At 42.6% G+C, this 25145-nt stretch overlaps 1 protein-coding gene and 1 long non-coding RNA gene across 2 annotated transcripts in view; one reads left to right on the plus strand and one right to left on the minus strand.

Moving 5' to 3' along the window:
• Positions 1 to 25145, plus strand: part of REEP3 (receptor accessory protein 3) — a 211547-nt gene that overhangs the window by 84249 nt on the left and 102153 nt on the right. The window contains exon 2 of the mRNA XM_063961825.1: positions 19154 to 19226. Within this exon, the coding sequence (XP_063817895.1) occupies positions 19154 to 19226 (73 nt within the window). The remainder of the gene's footprint in view (positions 1 to 19153; positions 19227 to 25145) is intronic.
• The window catches only part of LOC135056523 (uncharacterized), a 43693-nt gene continuing 42102 nt past the window's right edge, over positions 23555 to 25145 (minus strand). The window contains exon 3 of the long non-coding RNA XR_010244002.1: positions 23555 to 23799. This is a non-coding gene — a long non-coding RNA (uncharacterized LOC135056523). The remainder of the gene's footprint in view (positions 23800 to 25145) is intronic.

Raw genomic sequence — 25145 nt, forward strand, 5'->3', positions numbered from 1 at the left:
GAGCATTATCATGTAAGTCTCCTTTCCTAGGTTTTTTTCCAGACAGAGCAGTTCTCAGAACGAGATCTGGTTATCTTCCTAAGGTGGTTTCAAAGTTTCACCTGAATGAAGAGATTGTAGTCCCAGCTTTTCAGGTATCGGGACTATCTGCGGGAGAAGCGTCGCTGGACGTAGTCCGAGCTTTAAGAATCTACATAGATCGTACTGGTGCCATCAGAAAGACAGATTCTCTCTTCATCCTCTACGGCAGTGATTTTCAACCTTTTTTTACTCGCGGCACACCGAACAATATTTTAAAATTGCCAAGGCACACCACCAGTTCCCCACAGGAAAAAAAAACACACATATTGGCCCTCACAGTAAAAAAAAAAATCCACACATACATTGGCCTACACAGAAAAAACAATCACATTGCTCCCCACATAAATTATGTTCCTCACACATAAATCAATCACATTTCTCCCCACATAAATCCTATTGCTCCCCACATGAATTATTCACATTGTTTCCCCCATAAATCCATACATTCTTATTCTCCCCACATAAATCCTATTGTTCCCCACAGGAGAAATAAAATAACAAATATTAGCCCCTACGGTCAGCTGTCCTATTCCCTGTCCCTCAGTGGCGGGGGTTGTTCATAGTGGAGTTCTGCTAATACTGAACAGCGGGCGGTCAGGCAGGTGTGGATGTGGGTGTGCAAGGAAAGTTGTGTTTGCAGGTGGGAACTGGAAGATGTATATGCAAGCGGGTGGGCTGGCTGGGTGGTGAGACGCGGCGGCCGTGACCTGTGATATCACACCTTCGCGTTTTAAAGGCATAGGTCACGGCTGGAGCACGACTGATCCTCTAAGAAGAGTCTGGGCCAACAGTTCACTCTGAAGGTGCAGGAAGTTGCTCTGACTCCGCGGCACACCTTGCAACTGGTTGCGGCACACTAGTGTGCCACGGCACACTGGTTGAAAAAGCCTGCTCTACGGATTCCATAGAAGAGGATGGCCTGCTAGTAAACAGACTCTGGCGAGATGGTTCCGAATGGTAATATCAGAAGCTTATTCTCATGCAGATCTCCCTACTGCGGCTAATGTCTCTGCACACTCTACACGTAAGGTAGGTCCTTCATGGGCAGCACAACATGGTGCTTCAGCAGAATAGATATGTAAGGCAGCCACATGGTCTTCCATAAACGCATACATCAGACATTATGCCTTGGATACTTTTGCCTCTCATGACGCAGACTTCGGGCGAAAGGTCCTCCTGTGTAATCAGGAGCGTCCCCACCACTAAAATTGGCTCTGGGATTCCCAATGTTATCCTGTGGATAATCCTGTGGACCCAGCCAGAGAAATAGACGTTATGGTAAGAACTTACCGTTGATAACGTGATTTCTCTTATGTCCACAGGTATCCACAGGGATCCCACCCTGACGCACCTGATTTGAGGATCTAGACAATCGCTAAACCTCTTCCTTCTTGTATGGAAGGGTGTGCATGTGTGTTCTTATCGCCTAAACAGGTCTCTACCTGATGCTCCTGCCTAAATCGCTTTGGAAAGAACTGATCTGACTGAGTCAGTGGGCGGGACTGTTGTATGGTGAGGCCCCGATGCATCCTGGGAGGCCAGAAAGCTCGTGACCGGGTTGGTGCCATTTCCGCTGTCGCTCAACCATATCCCAATGTTATCCTGTGGATACCTGTGGACATAAGAGAAATCACGTTATCAACGGTAAGTTCTTACCATAACGTCTATATTACAACATTTTGATGTACTTTATTCCACTTACCTGATAACGATAGAATAACTAAAGTATATTGAAACGTAATACAGCTGCTGTCTGCTGCATTACCTGAGTGGTGCCTTATCTGCTATATATATGCTTATCTGCTATCACTTGTATGATTTTTCCTATAGACACTGGCAAATAAAAGTACTAGGGGCAGCTTAGAATAGAGCTTAGATTGAGGATAGTTTGGAGTGACTGAAGATCTGTTTACCCTGAAAACCAGCAAGTCTCCGGCATCACAGATAATAGATCCTATACTTGTACAGAATAAATAATAGTAATGTAATTATTTGCAGTAACGTCATATGCAGTGATTGTTTGGCCCTTAAAGTATAAGGGGTAATTTGTTTTGTGTGTGCGAGATGGAAAGAAATAGGTTGCGATATCTAAATGTCTGCTGGTTGTCTGGTTCTAGACTCCGGGGTATTCCTGGAATATAGAACATTATTTTATCCTCCATGCAGACTAGGAACTCTGCGTTCCCTTTTCTGACTAAACAGAAATGTTCCACGTCTGTGTAAGTATGCCAATGTAAATTTTTTTTGTTATGGGTCTATTTAGAAGGGTGTAAAAGGAAGAGGCGTAAGCCACACTGTAAGGTGAGGGCGCAAATAAATAACGTCTGATTGGACAGTTGTCAGCTCATCCATATTTACCACTGGATTCTGCTGACATCCAGCTCTATGCGGTATTTGGCAGGACTTTGATGATGTTTTCCAGCTGTTTAGCCTGTATCTGTCCAGATTTTCAGCTTCACTGTGGGCTCAGCCATGGAAACAGCAAATGGAAATGTGAAGAGAGCTGAAATCAGAGCCAGGCAAAGAGGGGAAAATGCATTAACCGCTAACACGTGGATTGTTCTGCATTGTCCGTTTGTCAAACTGTAGTGTCCCTGCAATGGATGGATGTCTTTTCAAAAAGCAGCCACTTGGTGCTATTCAAATGACTCTGGGCCTAGTTCAGATCTGATTGCAGCAGTAAATTTGTTAGCAAATGGGCAAAACCATGTGGGTCATTCTAACCCGATTGCACGCTGCATTTTATCGCATCGGTGTGATCGGGTCAGAACTGCGCATGCCAGGCGGCCGAAGGCCGTCGTTCTGCTACGATCGCCTCTGCCTGATTGACAGGCAGAGGCGGTCACTGGGCGGGGGGGCGGGGCGTTTCGTGAGCGCGGTCTGGCCAACGCAGGCATGGCCGGATCGTGACGTCATACGCAGCTGCTGCGGGCCGGGGAGCGATGAGTAGCTCCCGGCCAGTACGCTAAAGCTGCGCTGGTTGGGAGCTACTCTTGAAGTGCAAAGGCATCGCCGATGTGCAATGCCTTGGCACTTCTGCGGGGGGGGGGGGGGGCGGCACTGACATGCGGGGCAGGCTAGTCCTGTGCTCGGCGTCCCTCCGCATGTCAGTGTGAATGATCGTAGCTGTGCTAAATTTAGCACAGCTACGATCGTTTCGGAATGACCTCCCATATGCACCTCAGGAGAGGCAGATATAATGATGCCCATGCATTTGTGAGATATTAGGTGCTATCCTTCGATTTCGACCGCATCTGTGAGAGAAATCGAAGGATTGTATGCACATTTAAAGTACCATGTGACGCGATGCGCCGGCACGCCGCTCGAATGTCGTGTCTCATGATAGTATGTGCTGCACATAATATTTCTCTCATCGCAGTGCGATCTCGTGTTTTTTTTTTTTAGCACTGCCGGTGCGATGCCCCGCGATGTCGCGTTGTGGGGCATCGCACAACTGTATGGGTGCCGTAACATGTGCAGAGAGAGTTAGATTTGGGTGGGGTGTGTTCAAACTGAAATCTAAATTGCAGTGTAAAAACAAAGCAGCCAGTGTTTACCCTGCACAGAAATATAGAATAAATATAGAATATAACCCAACCAAATCTAACTCTCTGGGCATGTTATATCTGCCCCACCTGCGCTGCACATGGTTTTGCCCATTAGATAACAAATGTTCTGCTGCGATCAGGTCTGAATTAGGCCCTCAGTCTATTTTCATTGCAAGTTATTGCAGTTTCTTTGCAATACTTCCCTAGCCGTTTTCTTGGAGGCATTTTAAGGTGCATACACACTGGGTGATATTTTAGATGATATCGTTCATTTTACCCTTCTGAGTGATATTGTTTTAAATATTGGCTAGTGTGTGCTGCAAACTATGTGCGCATTGTTGACGGCCCCCTCTGTCGCCAGTGCATGCTAGTCAGTTTGAACTTATTGTCCAAAACTGCATGTTTAGGCCGGCCGCCGCGTGGCGCCACTGAACAATATCGGTAGCAATATCGTTCAGTGCGTACGCACTATGTCGGCTGCCCGGGAGGGTAGGGGGAACACGATGCGATATGGCTCAGGGAGCGAATCATCCAGTGTATACCCACCTTTAGAGACTAAACAAAGGTCCCATATATAGTGGAGGTGGTGCTGGCTGAACCAATCATCCTAAATACATAGCTTATCCATTACCCGTGATCTGCTGAGACCTGTGTACTGTACTTGTGCTCATGAGACATGTTCTATATTAAAGGTATTTTTTTATTCTATATTATACACCGTATGGAAAGTTGGTGGCACTCGCAGGACTTGACGGGGACAACCTACTTAATAGGCGTGAAAAACTATGGTCAGCAGTCTCAGCTACTAGGTGAGATCTCTGATACTAGGATCCACAGGAGAGTACACTTTGAATCACTAGGAGGTTGAAAACACCGGGGATCCTCTCTGAATTTGTTTACTCTTAGTATCTGATCTACTATATGGTATTTCTGAATCAGTCAGGTAATTGGGCCATGATAAGAACTGTATGCCCCTTTTGGTTAAGCCTGAGTATTCAGATATACTATATTGTCTTCTGATGTTGATTACTTCATTCATAGTAAGATGTACCCCTGATGAAGTCTTGACAAGAGACTGAACGTGTTGGGTTATCTATTTATTTCTGTTTTTTTTTTGTTTGTTTTTTTACCTCCTATCTGCGTGCATAGAAGGAGTATAAATCAGATTCGCTGTGAAAAAGGATTATTGTGGAACAATGGACTATACTGTTATTTTATGACTTTTTTTTTTTTTTTATAAATTTGTCAATCAAGTGGAGAACACTCGATATTTGTCCTTTTAAAGTATAAATGAAGTTATATTCCGCTATTAAGCAGTAAATGCTGATGATACTGTGATTCTATTTGGATTTTAATAATATATGGGTGCTAACTCACTATTGGTATATATTCGATTCTTTTTGGTTCTTGCTAACAGAGGGCGGAATTCAGACCTGTCTGTGCTGTGCGTTTTTTCTTTGGTTCTTGCTAACAGGGGGCCTAATTCAGACCTGATCGGTGCTCCACAGATTTCCCCCACCTCCAGCAAGGAGAATCATCCACGGTACTGCAGGACTTAGTAAATCACACTAGTTTATTGCAACGATTCGGGAGCCTGACGATGGGACTTTGGGTCCCGAATCGTTGCAATAAACTTGTTTGATTTATTAAGTCCTGCAGTGCCGTGGATGATTCTCCTTGCTGGAGGGGGGGTGTCTGTGGAGCTGTGCATTATTTGCCATGGGCACACAGGCAGCATGATCACAATGATTGGATTGCCAATCCAGCCGTCTTCCTATATATTATTTCAGATATACCACTCCTGGGTGTGCAGTCGCGCTCTCTCTGATATACGCACCCATTGGTGTGTGTTGTGACGGCCTTCTGCGTTCAGCCACCCAAGACGTGCGTATATCAGAGCGACACCCAAGAGTGGTATAGCTGTCTTATAAAATGGTCCCTGTTGCGACAAAATAGTTCTATGTGGAGATAATGTAGGGTGACACAATTGTTTGCTGCTTCTGAAGTGGCTGTTTGAAAAGATCATCATTGTACAAGTCATGTGTGATGAGGTCTGATGTGATATCATTTGAGTTGTGTGGTAAATATGGCATTTTGGGAAATGTTTCTGTCAGAAATATCAGTCATAGGGGTGTATTCCATACCTGTCTGATCCTTTCCGACAGGTCAGTATTCAATGAGCGGCCAAATCCGACTGTCGTATTTCTGAGTGCCTCTCCAATGTCCATACAATCTTTAAATATGTGAACCAACCAATCCCTAGCAGAATTTAAACAAGATAAATCACTGACAGTTGTGCTCGAAAATTCTCCAATCGGCACCGCCGCCTCTTAGTCAGCTGACCTTGGTTGCAGTCATATGATCAGTCTCTTAGCAACCTCTATACACCTGTATTAGCCACACTTCCGGGTGCAGCATCCTGCTACATCACGGTCGCACTTCCGGGTGTGGCATCCAGATACGTCATATCCGGCGCCCTCATAACCTCTGTCCCAGTGCACAGACGTTTCTCATGGCTGCATTTCCGGATACGGCATCGAAAATACGTCATGTCCCTTTCTCTGGTTCCCGTAGGGATTTATATAAACAAAAGTTCCTATTCTGATATCCAGGAGCGTCGCATTTGCTATTGAATATGAAACAATAAACACAACACACATCAACAATACCCCACCTATAAATAATGCGCAATACAAATCAACGATAGCAGTGAGCAGTGTCTGTGTGAGAGCTGGTACTGCTAACACTTGCGGATTGATACAGCTGTGACTTTGTGATGAGGTTTCAAATGACAATTGGATGTTGATCAGGCCTGAGGTGTGCGGTCGTTGGAAAATATTGCACGGTCATGTGATCTAATGTGTCCAATCATGTGGGTGAAATCTGTCTCCACATACCACACCATTTTATAATAAATGTATAATATTTTTATATAAATACTAATTCATGTTCACATGGTTATTTCAACTGTTATAAGTATGCAATTTGTAAAGTGAGAGTGTGTGTGCAACTACAAAGCTAAGCATGCACACTTTTTAATGGCATTTACACTTGCGACCAAAGAGGTGTAAGTGGGTTGTAATGGGGCATTCTGACATAAGAATAGGGAGTTTTTATACAACTGCAGGCTCCCCACAGTTGGCAGCAAGCGCAAATACGCCTGTTTGGAAGTGTATCATTACACCTGTTAAAGGGTAGTTGTGTTCTGATGACTAGTAGCAGACCAGGCTATATATAGTTCTACAGCCATAAGTAGGAATGTTATCACCTGTGTCAAGAAGGAAAACAGAAACTCCCAGCTGTGACCAATGCTCCTAAATATTCCTTTCCTTTAACCCCCCACCCCTTTTAGCATTGCACCCTGGTCCGCTGTCCCCTCTTTCGCAGCCCTGTATATTGCCATATATGACGCGATGGCACCCACATCCTCCATATTAAAAGACAGATCTCCCATATTCTGCTATTTCTTCAATAAAACTAACTAAGGATAATTACTCCTGACTGTGTTTTTTTAAAATCTGTGTTTATTTCTTAAAAAACATGTTATGTAAATTGATAACAATGGAATAAAGTATTATTTTTTTATGTTTTAAGAATCCGTTTTTCAAATATGCAAGTCCAGTGTATAGCTGATAAATATTGTATTATAATGACAGCTTTTTATGAGCTGTCTGAGATACTGAACAAATCTGGTATGCAGCGCACACAGGCTACGCGGTGAAGATAAATGACAAGTAGTGTAATGACTACCAGTGAGAGATCTGTGCTTGTGATGCTTTATGCATACATAATGGATTGTAATATGTGGTGTTTAGCATATATCTCACCGCCATATTAATCATTCTGCGTACAATACGTGGTCTGCTTCAGATTTTCTTAACTGTTACTAGATTTCTGGTATATCCTTGAAAGCAGATTGTGTGCTATGCTCTATATAGAGTTTGCTGCCTAATAATTATTAAAGGGGCTATATTCTATTATTTAATGGGGCTTGTGTGATAATGCTCTCCTGACTAGCCAGAGTTACTTGTCACACCAGATTGCACCTTGGCCAACATCGTTGACTCTCAGTACTGGGGCCATTTGTTTAATTTCTTACAAAGGCCTTATCTTTGTGGAGTTTGTATGTTTTCCATGTGTTTGTGTGGCTTTTTTTCCATACTACAGAAAAATAGTTTTAGATTAATTGCTGCATCCACTGGAGAAGGGACTAATGTGACTGACTTATATGGTCTCTATAATCATTATTAATTGTTAAATAAAACCATTAATACATAAATAATTGTCTGCTTATTAAAATGTAACCTAGTATGTGTTCTGTGTTAGGGACTATAGAGTGTAATCTCCAATGGGGCAGGGACTGACGTAAATCTCTGTAGAGTGTTGCGTAGTTGATGTGACTAGTGTCCTTTTCTAGTATCCCACCAATGTATGGTGTATGAAATGGATTTAATTCTGCACATGTTCCGCCAGACATAGTGGAGATTCCTGGCTGCGCTAACATATGCAAATTAAAATAGTGCTGACAATGCTAGTTTTCTCTCGCACCTCTCAAATTACATTTATTTTTTATTTTATTTATGAACAGTTTCTTATATAGCGCAGCTTATTCCGTTGCGCTTTACAAGTGGAACACTAATAGAACAAAACTGGGTAATAACAGACAGACATAGAGTTATAAGGGGGTGTACACGGAGAGATCCGTGCTTAAATATTAAGCAATCTGACTGTGTATGCCCATAGCGATAGTGATGCGCGGTCACGTGTGTTGTTATCGCTGACTCTAGATTTGGCATTCATGCCAAATCTAGTAGATCGCTCACTTCACTGCTGTGTGAAGTGAGCAGTCCCCCCCCCCCCCCCCCCCCCTCTCGCTCAGCACACATTGTGCTATGTGTACTGAATGGGGGGAAGATGTGTGCTGAGCAGTCTGTGCTAGATCGCTCGGCACACATCTCCCCGTGTGTACGGGGCTCTAGGAAGGCCTTGCGCGCAAGCTTACAATCTATAGATTATCTTTGTCACTCTCTGGTGTGATAGAACCAGAAATGAGCTGAAGATATCATTTAGCAACTAAAGGCCCATATAGACAGGCCGATGCGGGAGAGATGTGTGCTGAGCGAGCCGCTCAGCACAGCGCGATCTGTGCTGAGCGTGCGGGGGGGGGGCTCATTTCACCCGCTAGATTGGTGAGCGACCAATCTAGCACCAGCGATAGCGATGCGCGGGGCTGCGCATCGCTATCGCTGTAGGGGGTACACACTGAGCGATAATGCTCAAATTCTAAGCAATCTAGTCAGATTGCTTAGAATATCGCTCTGTGAGTACCCCCTCTTTAGAGAAAAATATTCCCTATGTAAAATCAATAGAAATCCCTTTCTTCCTTTTTATTTGAAGCTAGTTTTTTCTTTGCTGGTCGTTGCATGTTATTTTGCTTTACGTGTTCTATGTCTTCTAATTGCTATTTTGAGGCTCATTTTGCCCTACATTGAGGCCCACTTCAAAACGTAAATACTGTTAATTGTAGCGGTCTTTTTCCACAAAATGAGACTTGTGTAGTTTAGTTCTAGATTTCTTTTCTTTCTTTTCAATTTCCCATCCCCCTCATAGATGAAACATTGAAGAAAGCCTGGAGACTGGCCAACTTCCAGCTCTGCCGTGTCCTAAGGCCGTGAATTACAATCTGTTGTTGCTGCGCTGTTCCTCTGGTTGCCAAAGCAACAGCAGAAAAGAGAATTAAAGGCTGGGTGGACCTCCTCATCTAAACCACTGGAGAGGAAAATAAAATAAAGTTGCAATGACATAAAGCAAATGTGCTATCAGTGTGGCAAGATAGAAAGTTTGGGTGTATTTACACACTGCATACATTTTATTGAGGATAATTATGTGGTTCATGTTTTTGTTTTGAAATTGAACTTGTCTGGGCTGAATCCCAATTTGCAACAATAGCTTTTGATTTGGCAAAGAAGTGTTCAGTGCTTGGGTCTAGTGTCTTCTATTGCTGAGTGTTATTGTCTTGCTAACCTAGATATATTAAGAATACACTCCTGCGTTGTCACCTGTGCTTTTAAAATATCTAAAATATCTTTAGTTTGAGTGTTTGCCTGATTGGAGGTCTGAGATTTGGGCTATTAAGGATTTTTGAACAGGGTTTTATCCAGTGGTGGGATTCAGCCGGTTCGCACCGGTTCTTCAGAACCGATACCTAATGTTAGTTATGGTTCTGAGAACCGTTTGCTAATGAGCGCCACCAGCATAGGCGCCGATTCCATTACCCCAGTAGAGCTTGCCGCCGCTGCCCCCGCAGTAGATTGAGACGCGCTGGGGGCTGCAGAAGCGCTTCTGTACCATAGCAATGAAAAAAAAAAAAAAAAATGGCCACGGCCAAGGAGGAGACAGACGCTAGAGGTCACATTTGACCTCTAGTGCTTGTCTCCTCGGCGGCGGGCATTTTAAGAGGGTGTTTTTTTTACACTACTATGGTACAGAAGCGCTTCCACAGCCCCCAGCGTGTCTCAATCTACTGCGGGGGCTAGCAGTAACCACTGATGCCCGCACCCACCCTCCCTACTTTACTGATGCAGCGGCCAGGAGATACCTGGCAATACACAGGAAAGCCCTGGCAATGCACAGGAGACCCCCTAGCAACACGTATGAAACCACTGCCAACACACAGGAGACCCCCTAGCAACACGTAAGAAACCCCTGGCCACGCACTGGAGACCCCCTAGCAACACGTATGAAACCCCTGGCAATGCACAGGAGACCCCTAGCAATGTAAGTGGCATTATTGTGTGTGGGCATAAAATGGTGTCAGGGCCATCACTGTGTGTATCATAATATGTAATTGGCGTTACAGTGTGTGGCATAACGCATAATGGGTGTTATTTGAGTATTAAATGCATGACTTATTAAACTACCTTTCGGTATACTTAAAATGGTCATTAGGACATAGAACCGGTTGTTAATTTATTTGAATCCCACCACTGGTTTTATCCATATGTGTATGTGTGTGTGTGTGATTATACAAATGTACTGCTATGGGAAATGGTGTCCTGGTCACAGCAGTTCAGCACTACTCAAAGTTCTGCTGTCCTCCTAAGCAGTATGACTAAAGGGCCCCATACACTACTGCGACATGTCCGACCGTCATGTCGCAGGCGATCACCCCGGCAGCCTCCCTGGCGGAAGGATCGCCCAAGATGCATCATATGCTGTCCTTTTGCATACGATGTATCTTGTGCGATGCCAGCCATGCCTGCGAGGTCGGACATGATCGCTAGTGCAGCACTGTCGATCTGGATAATCTGATCCGATGCTCACGGGAACGCGCATCGGATCGGATCCGAAACACCTCCAAAATGCCCAATATATCAGGCCGAATGCCCGATATATCCCGAAATCTGCTGAAATCGGGCATTATCGTTCTAGTGTATGGGGCCCTTTACCGTTATCTGTCGCCTTCTTGCAGACTTATAATTTTCCTATGTTACCTTTTTAATTTTCCTATGCAAACCGCTACATTTTGAGACACACATTCATTGCTAGTGAGTATTTGTGATTATGGTTCCTCTGAGCAGGCATTAAAGCCCAGCCAGTCTGTACTCTATAAAAACTCTGCAGTTAATCACAGACCTGAATGCCTCCAAGTTTCCTCAACTTACACCCATATTGCTTATTTTAATAATATTGTCCAGATGCGGTTTTGTTGTAGCCCATCCTGTTCAGCCCTTTGTTAAGCATCCTTCATTCCCCAACATCAGCAATCCTCGTATAACACAAAAATCAGTGCAAAGGAGTCCTAAGTGTGTAATTGTGCTCAGCACAAGCCACTTTTGGCCCATTGTACACGTCAATTTAGAGCATTGTTATTCCCTCCCAGTCCCCAAAGCCAAATGTTTTAGTCTGAATCTGTGCAACTTTCCCCCCCCCTCTCCCTTGCGTACTGCGAAGGGTGTACACTAAGCCTATTCACACTTTCCCTGCACTTCTCACACACTGCATCTGTTACATAGGCTGGGTACACGGGTGTACTACGAGTGGCCGGCAGTCGGGATACCTACCGCCGGAATGCCGGCAGCGGGGCAGGCACAAAAGAGCCCCTTGCAGGCTCGCTGCGCTCGCCGCTGTGGGCCACGCTATTTATTCTCCCTCCAGAGGTGTCATGGACACCCCAAGAGGGAGAATAGTTGTCGGTATACCAGCTGTGGGGATCCCGACAGCCGGTATATCAAGTACCTCCCGGTACACATTAGAACGACAGCGATCGTGGCCAACGGGATACATAGGTTGCCCGTACACACAGAATGGTATAGTGCATGACCATGTTATATGTCGTTCACTAGCTACGTTCAGCTGCATGCGGTCAGCTGCTGGGTCACCCCATCTGATGTGCAGAACAGATGGGACAACGCTGATGTCGGTGGGCAGGAGTGCGCAATCATGGTTACAAATCAGATGTGTACAATATTTTGCTCCGATCTGTGGGATTGGCTGACCTATCGTCTGATGTAAACTCAGCCTTAAGGCCCCACACGTTAGAATGGTATTTGCACATGATGCGCACGTTTTCGGCACATCGGATCGATATATCGTTAGTAAAAGTGCAAATCGTGTACATTTTGCTAACGACATTGCGCGGTTCTGCATTTCGTTTGTCATATCTTCAGTTCTTCCAAGCTGCAGGCAAGATCTGAAGCTGTCGTCAACAACAGCATGCTCCTGTATGTGGCCACACCTCAGATCTTTTGCAAGATCTGTCTTATATGTATACACTTTATCGCGAGTGCAGGACTGCCAGGGAGTTCAAGGGAAATTGTTAGCCACATTGCTTGTTTGCGAGTCACTTTAATGTGTGGGGGCCTTTTAAGGTGCATACGCACGGATAGATTTGGCAAACGATCAAATATCGTTAACGATTTCCAGGACAAACGATTTGGTGTCAAATAGTGAACGATTGGACAAACGATTGATCTTTAACGATTATCGCTTACACAAAAATGCACAAAATTCATCTTGTCTGGGGTAAAATTTAAATAAAGTGTGTGACTGAAGTAGAGGATATAAAAAGCACCTACCATTTTAGCACTGCATAAACAATGCTGGCCAGTTACTGGGGGGCATTCATGACTGCAGAAGCATATAGGGAGTGGCAGGAGGGACAAACAGTGTGCAGAATCACAAGGGACACAGCATAAACAATGCTGGCCAGTGTCTGGGGGACATGCTGGGGGACTTTACACAGGTATAGGACATATTGGTGGACAGTGAAAAATACATTGCTGCAAGGTTTATATATACATTGGTTACCAGCAGCCTTTCAGCAACATGTTACTTGCATGCTGCTTGTAGAAACTGTGAAAACAAAAGCGATGAGTGCTGTCTGTGTCTCTTCTCCATCCAGCCTGGCACAGAATGAGGAAATGGTGGTGGGGAGCGGTTAGCCAGTCATTTAGCTTTCACCAAATCGTTCATCGTGCATACACATAAAACGATTTAAACACAATGCAAAAGATTGGTCTACGATCTTTCCGCATGCATGAAAGAACATAGACTTCTGTAAACGAGCGGCGGGTATGCCCATTGGCAGATATTTCTTTCATACACGCAGAACGATTTGAAAGATTGGTCGTTCCAATCGATTGGGAAAGCCCACATCTTCTGACAAATCTATCCGTGTGTATGCACCATTAATCGCTCTACTCAACATAGTGCAGACGAATTCCACAGCGGCTAGCCACTCAGTACTGAACAGTGCACACATGAGGTGACTCCTTCTCGGAGCTAAACAACATTGCATTCGATGGAAACACCCACCACCCTGGGTGTTTTTTGTTTTTTTTTATAATATGTAGCAGTTTAATAATACTTTTGTGGATTATCTATATTCCAACAAAGCTGTAATGAACATATCTTAAAAGTAGCAGAATTCCTGAGGGCTTGTATAATGTAGCAATTCAGCTTTTAACTTTGTTTTCTGTAAATAGCAAGTACCTTTTCAAACATGTCATTGTTGTTAGTTTTCCTCCTACAAATCATTATCTCCTTTCGAAGATTATTTTGGATGCACAGAATGATGGCTTCCAAACACAGACACTGGTTCTACATTTTAGATTATGGCAGAGGAGGGAGAAAATGTCACAGTGGAAAAAGAGGGGGGGCGGGGTGTCAAAGCCTCTCTGCTTGCTGACTCATGACTGTGGTTGCCGTGGGAACTGCAAAATTAGAAATTTATTTTATTTATTTACAGTTTCTTATATAGCGTAGCATATTCCGTTGAGCTTTACAACAGGAACAACAGTAATAGAACCAACCTAGGTAAAGACAGACATAGAGGTAAGAAGGCCCTGCTCGCAAGCTTACAATCTATAGGGAAATAGGCAAAATAGGCATTGATACTCTAGTTACATTAGATAGGGAAGCATTGAAGGTTTAGGCTTGTCTGAAGAGGTGAGTTTTCAGGGAACGTTTAAAGGTTTGGAAACTAGAGGTGAGTCTTATTGTGTGTGGGAGGGCATTCCACAGAGTGGGTGAAGCCTGGATCAAGTCCTGTCATTTTGAGTGGGAACAAGTAATATACGTGTGGATGAGAGACGCAGATCTTGTTCGGAGTGAAATGGTCGGTTAGGAAGATATCTTGAGATGAGTGAAGTGATGTATGTTGGTACAGTTTGGTTATTAGCCTTGTATGTAAGTAGAAGTATTTTATATTTAATACGGTAAAATACCGGTAATAGGGTAGAATAAATGATTATTAGCAATAGTAAATAAATAGCAATAGCAGCCATGGAAAACAAACTAAAGGAAAAATGTTCAACAACATTTAACCTTATAGCCACAATGATCTACAGTATCTGAAGTGTAAAAATGTTTTAATGGAATTGCCACGTTTTCCGTGTCACTGCGGTTTGTGGAACTTATGGTTTTGCTCTTTTTATTTAAAAAAAGGAACATGATTCTTGTGATGTACGAGTTGTGATTTAATCGTATTAAAGTTGTAATGTTTGTGTTTATTTATTGGATTTATTAACAGTTTCTTATATAGCGCAGCAATTGTGCTTTACAATTGGACACAATGATAAAACAAAACTGGGTAGTAACAGTCATAGACGTAGCAAGGCCCTGCTCGCAAGAATGCTTTATTTGGGGTACAGACTTCAACAACGGATCATCTGATTGACCGATGTAGCTAAATTGGTAATGATGCACAAAGCGATATTGTGCATACACACTTGCCACGTGGTATGTCTGGTCCGATGAAACCGTTTGAATATGTCCACCTATCTGTGATTTTCAATGGCTCCTGCAGCCAACATATTGTGCGGTCATTTGGTCATCTGTACACACAGTAGGATGTGGTTGTATCTGTACACTACATCACATCGTCAGTCAGATATATAGTGTTTACACTTTGTGAAGATGTACGGGACGATATATCATTCATTGGCTGTACGCCTGTTATATCCTCCAGTGTGTTCCCAGCATTTTCAAGGTTGTATGCTTACAAATACCAGTGGCTGTTGCTTGGAACATTATATTTTATGTCCGCCTTAAGCCTCTTGCACGTGCACACATGTTCATTTTAAGCGTATATTTTTCAAATCCTTTTAAATCTGATTTTGTGTTGAAAGTACAAGAAATATTGTTAGTGAGGCTCTCCAGGTGTTGTGAAGTGACGAGCCCCCAGCTTGCTTTGCCAGATAGTTAATGTGTAGTTCCATTTTCCCTCGAGAGCCATGTCATTGTCGTTTTTTTTTTTTTTTTAATGCTCCTCCATTGCATACAGCATTATCAAAGCAACCCGCACTCTGAGACTGCTGCATAGTCCACACTCAGAAGCACCACCCCTCCACATACACAAATATGAGTGGCCCAATAAGAAGCGCCGTCTCTTGTATAGAATGTATCCATATTCTGTATCCCTCCTGATGGTAATTCATTGCTCTCAGGAGACCAGAAAAGAGCAGGGCATTCTATTACTTCAACGCACATAAAAAGCTGTGAATTAGTGATATTCTTTTGCCAACTCACCGAGTGTCTGAGATGTGCACACATAAAGGTATCTTCAATTCATCAGTTACCCTGATGTCTATCATTCAGGCTGGAATTAGCCTAAACCAGTATGACTCCCACTTTTAGGTCCGAACTCACCTGGGTACAGGTATAGTCTAAACTCAAAAGGTATCTTTAAACCTGGTCACATCTCCACATCTGTGATATCTGATACACATCTGATTTACAGGCAACATTCCCAGAACAAATTTCTTCCAAGAAAGTATTTGTTCCAACCGCAGAGTTAAATCAGGTAAAACAGTCAACGGGAAGTACTTTTGAGTATCGGCGGCAGGTCCATTACTTTTGCTATACATGCTGCCTTCTGCTTTCCTCACAGAGGAGATTCCACCTTGGCTAGTTCTGCTCACAGTTAAATAACTGTGCAAAATTCTGAAGCAGGTCTTTGGGGGGGAATTCAGTGATGTGCTGTTGTTAAGCATCGCAGCCATGTCCAGCTGCTCTTATATCTGCCCTTTACGTTTTCTCTGTGGGGTACACGGGCTATCCTGCAATGTGCAGTCGCAGAAAGGCACATTGCATCCTGTGCACACATTTTAATTCTCCCTTTGTCTCCAAACTACAAATCAACCTAACCTGAGTAAGCTAGCTGCACAATAGAAAGGGCAGGGAACAGACTAAACATTTCTGCACCCTACTCTTGCTTTTGTACATGTTTTGTATGTGGGTCATTCCACGTGACTCGCGTTATGTTTCATGTTCACTTTTATAAGCTAAAATACACCAGACACAAGCATGAAGCTGAAATGCAACATTTTAAAAATATGACTAACATATGGGGTGGGTAGCGATAATTAATGCTTATATTTTGCCCAGTATCATTCTGCTGCTCATATCGCTATATGGCGCTCGTCTAGTGGTACGGAAAGCGCAGGCTGAAACACATTTCTTTATTCATAATATATATTATAATGGGTCCTGCCCTGCAGTGCAGAATAAGAAGGCTGTTTGCTGTCGATAGAAGCACTTTCATTCCTAGTGCGCGTCCAGGCTTGGCTGCTCTGTCCTTATGGATTTGCTGTGTGCCTATGAAACGTTCCACTCAAGCCTCAGACTGTCAGGCATATAACACACCATGATTCCAAATGACACCAAACGTCAATTGTATTAAAAAATAAAATATAAGAAAATAGTTATTCCTCCTCCGTATCTTGTATATGCATGCAAACCTGTCATAATTATGTGCAACCCCAAGTAATTTATAAAAGTAATGCTCCAGATCCTAACTCCCTGCACATTTCTGTTAGAACACACTGTGAAGGTTTTTTAAGGTTAGGCAGCAATGGAAGAATGCTACATTAATTGCTGTGTGCAGCCGGGAAACTGAAAGCAGGACGTTTTACTGCCAGACATGGCTAAGCAAAACCAGCCATAACTCTCACAGTGCGGAACATCATAAATTACATTCAGCTGACACCAGTTTCCAGATTACATTTACAAAAATAAAAAAGCAGTTGTGTTCTCGCTGGTATAAAACCCAAGACTCTTATTGTCCTAAATGTAATGTTGTTGCTCGAATGCTAGTCTTGTTTCATGTTTTTAATTGTATTTGTAGGCCCTTATGTGGCAAATGTAATGCAGGCAGTGCATAAGAACAAGGTTTACGATTGAGATTATAACCATTTCCTTCCTTCCTGGCCTGGCAAGTCCTTAGTGTGCCTGTGCTCCTACTTCCTCTGGTTCTCTACAGTGTAGAAGGGCTGACTCCATGGAATGAGCCCAATGTAGAGGAAAAATGGCAAGTGAGATTCTATTCCTTTTCCAGAAAAGGGGGGGAAAGTAATTTGGCGAGTCTGTCCGATATTTATTTTTTATTTTTATGCAGTCCTTTAAAAGGCAAAACATTGGGAAGACTTGCTGGAACTCTGCCAATGTTTGCAAGTCGCAGGCTGTTGCATTTCCCTCAAGGTCTGTGTGATTAGGCTTGGGGATATGGAACCCCATACAACCACATTGATGTGTTTATTTGGTGATGCTTTTAAACTGAAGCTAATGAATACAGAATATGCCTCCACCTTAATATGGCACCACAGTGTAGCAATAGCTATGTATGGGAAGCTTGCCGCATTCTATTAACATCTATGCCGCGTCCATGTTACTATATTATTTGTATAGTGTTATCGTATACCACTGTGCTTTTGCAGTTTGATATTACTGTACATAATAGTGATGGTATATTGCTATTTTTGTTTTATTATATATTTAATCTGCCATCACATTTAATGCCCTTAGATGACTGTGTATAGCTGCAACTCTATTGTTCACATCCCAACCATGGAATCGTTATTCTGCATTTTGCTATAGCATTTGTGCTGTTTGTGAGTGACTATTCTCCCTGCGCTTGCGCCAGATGGACACAACTGCTGGTTATGGAAAAGGCGAGGTTCCACCTGGGGTGTGTGACTTGTATTAATGCACTCTGGCCTGTGTAGCATCACTCTTCTATCTATATAATTCACAGTAGGGAGAGCATTATTCCTTAATACATAAGATTTCCTGATGAACATTTTAGTGATTACATAAGAGCTCACCACGTTTACCATAGATCATACATCTATTAATATCACTTGTGTACTTTATTTCAAAACTTGCAGCAGAATATTTATATCTATACAGTCCTGTAAATAATTTGTATTCTCTGTAGATGGTTGTGGCAATCCTCTCATTTCCCGCATAGAGCACATGAGAAACGTAAAATATTATTTTATATATATTCCAGCAAATTATTTGACGCTATATTTCTTCTCCAAGCAATCTTATTTATGTTGGCCATTGCTGGCAAATGTGATATACCACTGATCAATTGAGTTATACCATATCTGATCATTTCAGCAACTTTATGCCAGTCTTTGTAGGTTGAGTAAGGTATACAATGTATGTATGTATGTATGTATGCTCTACAGTGCATGAGTAGATATTAATGTTGGAAAAACATAGATTCTCTCATCTTTAAAGTTAGGAAAGGATTCTAGTTCAAGCCCAAAGCTGTAAATAAACCTCACAGCATCTTTTCTTTATGGGGAGGAACGTTTCTTCATTGCCATCTGATGGCACAGATTTATTAGCCACATAAACCCATATTTATTATTGTGGATTTCTGCTCCAAAATACCCACGATTCTGGTGGGGTATCTTCTGTTATCTTTAGAATGTACCATATAGGGGGGAAGCCAACATTATCCCTAATATAATATACACCTGGGAGCACATTGTTAACACAAACTGGACAGTAATCTGCATAATAAACTACTGTAATTTACAGAAATGTAAAAGTGTTTCTTAATACAGCATATTCAGGTACAAGTATTTCTGTTTCTGTTGGATTATGTAGGTTACCCTTGTATTTGTCCCTGTCAGAAAGTGTCCTTCATATAGGACATGCAGTTTAAGTGTTCACTTTCATCCACTGTATTGTTCTAGCAAAAGTTTTTAATTGTTCCCTTTTTCCTTTAGGCTGGTGTTTGGCATGCTGTACCCGGCTTATAATTCCTACAAGGCTGTGAAGACGAAAAATGTGAAAGAATATGTAAGTAGTTCATCCTAAGGCTCTGACTTTATTACACTATTTCTAGAGATGACTGAAATTTACTGAATTGTTCTGCGTGATATTGACCTCATTCTACAGATGGGTAGTTGTCTTGTTTGTCCGGGTTCAGTCTTAATGGTTCCATGTGAATATTCTCTCTGTCTGGTTTGTCTTGATGATAATTCAAACCCCATAGAGCGGAATGATGATGTGTCCTAGTTCTATAAAGTCTGCAAAATGGACTTGCAGATGATATCGCTAGTATTTAACACCTTTGTTAAAGGGTGGAAGAGAACAAATGGCAGCAGTTTTAGTACTGGTGTTATAGAGTGAGCTATGAGGTTCTATTGGGGCATTTTTCTGTGTGGTGTTTAGGTATTGATGGTTGCTTACTTTTAGTTGCACGTCATAGGGATGTGAGCAAAATGAGCAATATCATAATTTCCTTTTTAGTGCTCATAAACATTACCCACAAGGCCTCTATGAAACCTTACTGTAATCTTCCCAGTTATGTTATCTCTGTATCTAACAGACCAGATGCTTGGTTGCATAGGGAGAGGAAACAGCAGGAAAAAAAAAAAGTAATAATGCCACTGTATAAATCATTGGTATGGCCTCATCTGGAATACTGTGTCCAGTTCTGGAGACCATATCTCCAGAAGGATATAAATACATTAGAGAGCATACAAAGCAGGGCAACTAAAATGGTGCATGACCTACATCACAAAACTTACCAAGATAGACTAAAAGATCATAAAATGTTTAATTTGGAGCAGAGAAGGGAAAGGGGGACATCACAGAAACTTTAAAATATACCAAGGGTTTTAAAAAGTACAGGAGGGAAATTTTCTTCTAAAGAAGAGAAGCATTAGACAAGCGCTGAAATTGGGATGAGACCGGTTCAGGGAAATCTACGGAAAAATGACTTTGCAGGAAGGGTAGTGGACAAGTGTAATAGCCTCCCATCAGAGATGGTAGAGTCTAAGACAGCAGAGCAATTTTAAACATGCTTGGGATAGACATATGTATAGCTCTACAAAGAACTAAGGATCAAAAACGGTTGAGATTACCTAAAGAGTTAAAAAGGGGCAAACTAGATGGGCCAAGTGGTTCTTATGTGATGTGAAAGCAAATGTTTCAATAACCATATTATTTAATTGTTGGGGATTTTTGATAGTGTTGTGTGAGGAAAACTGAAAATTATTAAGGTAAGGTCACATCATCCCATTGAATGTTTTTAAATTGGGTGGGGGTTGACCAATATTTTTCAGCCTTGTGTCGTATGCATTTCTGTCTTAGGCGTAAATTGGGTGTAAGTTGCATGTCCATTTGTTATGGGGCTGTATTAGTAAAGTAGTGAAAAGCCCTGATTCACAATCCGGCATTGATACTGTAACAAGGCTTTTCACCACCTAGTCCTATTCAGGAAAGGGGTCTACCATGGAGAAGTCTTACGATTTCTCCAGTTTAGTCCCTGATTAATGTTAAAATTGCTTCCCCATAGACAAGTATGGGTAGAGTGATTCATAGAATGGAAAGATCTGCTTTCCATATCACTTCACAAGAAAGATGTACTTTCTCGGGTTGGCGTAATAAGGCTTGTTGGGGGATAAGAGCAGTAAACACTGATGTCTTCCTGCCTTCTCCTCCCCATCGCACCACCACCGTCACTATACTGTGGCCATTCAGATGCAATCCGAAGCATCAGTTTTTCACTTAAAAATGGAGGAAGAAATGAATGCATACAAGCATGCTGTCTACCCAGTCTGTCCTGGAAATCTATCAGCAATTTTGTCCCCTGCAGTGGAGCCATCAGAAGCACCAATAGTCAATCCACAAGATCCTCAAGAGCTCTACTATACTGTGCATGCATGGCTATAGACTTTAACGGTTGCAGCCAATTGCAATTACTTTAATATCTTTTGTTGGTGATTGGCTCATCACTGTGGCCAGCTTTACTGGTTTGGGTCATTATAGGTGTGAGTATCTGTGAATCTCCTGAAGAGCCACCAGATTTTCTCCACGAAAAGAGGCGAGAGATGACCTAGCCAAAGTTCGTGAATAGAGCCCTGCATATCTTGAAAATAGTAACTGCAGCTCATAGGGGGGTGGAGTTCAATTGTTTTTGGGCACCCATAAGTAGTGGTCACCCTACAGGAGCTCTTCAGGAGTTATTTCTGCTCTTAACCTCCTGAGGTGGCAAGCAAAATTCCGCAAAAAGCCTGGCCTTTGGTCACCCAAACTGCTGCTTCGGCAGTGCACCCATTACTTTTCACGGGTTTAGCTGCTGTATGCGTCTGAACATGATGCATTTGGGTGCGATAAGTTAATGGCGACTGTAGAACAATGGAGAATTGCCGGTTGGGCCCCCAGTACGCTCCCAAAAACAATTTGATTCATTCCATGGTGGAAGTTCTAATCGGGCATAAAATTAATTAAATGTATTGCAGGTGCACTCAAAGGTACAAACACATCAGATGATTCGCTCCGTGAGCGATATCGCCTAGTATTTCCCCTCCTGGGCCGGGCCGCCAACAGTGTGCATATTGCACAGTGACGTCATGCTGTGGCAGAGCTGTACATACAACTTTTGGACCATAGTTCAAATTGAGCTGCATGCACAGACGAGGGAGGGGGACGATAACGATGCATCGTTCATTGTCCGCAGTATACACACTGGGCGATACTATAAACAATATCGCTCAGGAGGGTAAAAATGAGCAATCTTGTGGACAATATTGTCTAGTGTGTACGGACCTTTACAGTTTGGCTTCTCTCAGCTTGAATACATGTCCAGTATAAAATAGGTTACACTGGCAATATTTATTTGCACAGTTTCGGCATATTCACACAAGGAAGGAAAACCCGTTTTCAATGTATTCTTCAAAAATGGCATTAATCCCTTGAGGCTTAGTTTCAGACACAGAACATCAGCCTTTAGGCCAAGGCTGTACATACTATTTTCAATTTCTTCTTACCATCAAATGAACAGCTTGTTGAGCCTGTCACCCATAAGATTAAGACAATCTGTTAATCTAGTGTGTGTGTGTGTGTGTGTATGAGATTGGGGGGGAATGATAAAAACATCTGGATAGCACATTACGCCAGTGCTCAAAACAGTTCAAAAATAGACTTTAGACTGTTTGCTGTTTATACTTCTTTGTTATAAAGATCATATGCTGAAGTGGCAGCAGCGCTTTTAGAGTATTGGTTTAAATGAAATGCTCACTTAACCAAAAAATACAGGTTGCTCCAGTAGTAAACAATATGTAGTGAATGTTCTTTTTAGCTTAAGAATCCAGGATGCATAAAATATAATTGCTTTGGACAACCTCTTTTCCTCACTAGTCCATAATTGGTGAGCCTTTCGCGGTGGGCATATGAACCCAGTGGTCGGGTTCACGGCGGTCAGAATACAGAAGCCGAGATCCCAGCTACCAGAATGCCGGCAGGGGGGTGCACGAGCGCAATGAAACCCCTTGCGGGTTCGGTTCTATTCCCAGTCTATAGGTGTTGTGGACACCCATGAGTGGGAATAGCCCTAGCGGGATCATAACTACATCCCAGCCTTTCAGATTTAACTTCCATTGTGCAAACCCATACCTTAATTTCTGTATGTCTTCATGTTATTGCTAGTAAGTTTCCACAGTGTTTGCCTGTCGATTTGTGACACATTTATATTCAAAATTCTGCTTTGTCATATACGTTTGTATTGAGTATTAAGCACTAGCTGGAAAAAAAAAGTGATCTCAAATTAAATCGTAGGTCTTTTTTTGCGTTTTTAGCCTGTGTTGCGGTACCTGGATATAATAATCCTTTTTACTAAATGTACAATAAATGTATTGCTCATGCCACTGTGTAAGCAGCTTTGTAGGTCTCTTGTGCTGTAGGTTTTATGGTCCGTTAAGTCACTGGTGGGGTTAATGCTACCCTTCTTAATGTGTAGACTTCCTGATTTGTGATTATTCTATATAAATGAGCACACAGAATTCTCAGGGATAAGGAACCCAGATGGTCTCACACGTGAATCTTGTGGCAACTGTAAGATGCATATAAAAGGAGCAGTTCCTGGCAGTAATAATTGAGCAAAACTCCCTTTTGGGCCTTGGTTCCTAATTTTAGAACAAAATTGCTTCCCGTATCCCGACGTGTGTCGGTATTTTGGCAGTACATGTGCTGGGTCTGAGGGAAAACTGCTGTAGGATTCGGAAGACTTCACAGACATGAGGTTGGCCAGTTAAGCTGTTTATCACAATTGTAGAAGGAAATGTTTGTGGCTTCTCCGTGTTTATTATGTAGTTCCAATTCCTTTTTGATTTGGGTATTTTTATTTAGCCAGTTGAATTGCACTTTTGATATTTATTTTACTGTAGCTTGGCTCCATTCTAAAGATGTTGTGTTTTTAGCCATCGTTTATACTTGCCAGCAGAAGGATCCATTTTTCTCCTTTCTTCCTTCTCCACAACATGTAATAGAGCACATGGGTGCAGCCTGTGTCACTCCGCCTGTTGTTGAAGTACAGGTCCCTACGCGCCTATCGGTCTACTCTTCTGAAGCTGCTGATCGCCCACGCCTGCATTAGAATATGAGGGTGATTGAATAAAAATAAAAAAAACAAATCTAGCTATATAAGCACTCAATATATATTTAAACACGACATGGTCTGCATTTCAGACTCCAGTTTGAATTCTCAAAGTAGTATTTCTTAATGGTTACTTAGTTTTGTACCTTTTTCTGCCCCCTTCCTAAAAATCGATGGTTGTAGAATTCAGGAGTCAATCTGCTACTACTAAGACTGTTGCTAGACTCTACTATAATCTGATTGTTTGTGCTGTATTAGTATGTGCCCTGTAGATGAACGGATGCTATTGTGAGATCAGCTGTGTCCTGTGGGTGGAGACTAGTGGTACGCTCCTGTATGACTGATGTATCCTCCAATGGTAACTTGCCATTTATTCATTTGAATGGACTATCATGATTGGTAGTCAAAATGAAGATGTATTGATCACTAGGTTACAGATAGTACTTATTTATTTGTGCAGAACAGAACTGCGTCAAGCGTTGTCCATGGGACAGCCAACACTTGAACAATCACAGATTAACCCAATGCGCTGACTCTAGATGCTTTGGAGCAGCCATGAATAGGAGCCTGCAAATGCTTAAATGGTGCAGTCAATAGTTTACAATAGATCAATGTTTTGAGTACTGACAGCGATGCGTTCCCTACCCTATGAACAGGGCTGTATTATTTCTAAGGCTGACTAGGCTGAAGCCTATGGGCCCCACAGGGATTAGGGTAGGGTGACCATTTGTCCCTTTTACCTGGGACACTCATGGATTGCACAGGTTCTGTGGCTGGCTGACTTCAAGCCTGCATTTCAGCTGGTTATAATCAGCCACAGAACCTGTGTAATCCATGAGCGTCCCAGGTAAAAGGGATAATATGGTCACCCTAATTAGGGTCCCTTCAATTTCCTTTGTGAAGGCACTACCTTAGGGCTCCATGTGTATCAAGGCACACTAGTAGTCAGCTGTGGATTGTTTTGAGACCGTGTGGGGGAGAGGGGGGGGGGGTGGATCAATAGCGCTGTCTCAAAAAAGAATAAAAAGAATGCGCAGTGAGAAAAGAGGTCAGCAGACTTTATTTCAACTGGGTATCTGTGTCCGTGTGAACACTGGAAGTGTAAATGATGGCATAAGTTCTACTTCCCAAACGTCAGCTATAGTGGGGTGACAGATCAAAGTGGCGGAGAGGGAAGGAAATGCCTCAAACCCTAGGAGCTTGGCCATGGGTTAATACGGCCCTGCCTGTGGCTGCAGCGATGGACCGTGTTCCACCTGTGACAGTTCACAGCATAAGCTCTGGAAGAGAGAGTCCATCATTGGGTGTACAAACAGAATATCCGCTGTATATAAGGA

The sequence above is a fragment of the Pseudophryne corroboree genome, chromosome 3, assembly GCF_028390025.1.
Source record: "Pseudophryne corroboree isolate aPseCor3 chromosome 3, aPseCor3.hap2, whole genome shotgun sequence".
NCBI lineage: Eukaryota > Metazoa > Chordata > Amphibia > Anura > Myobatrachidae > Pseudophryne > Pseudophryne corroboree.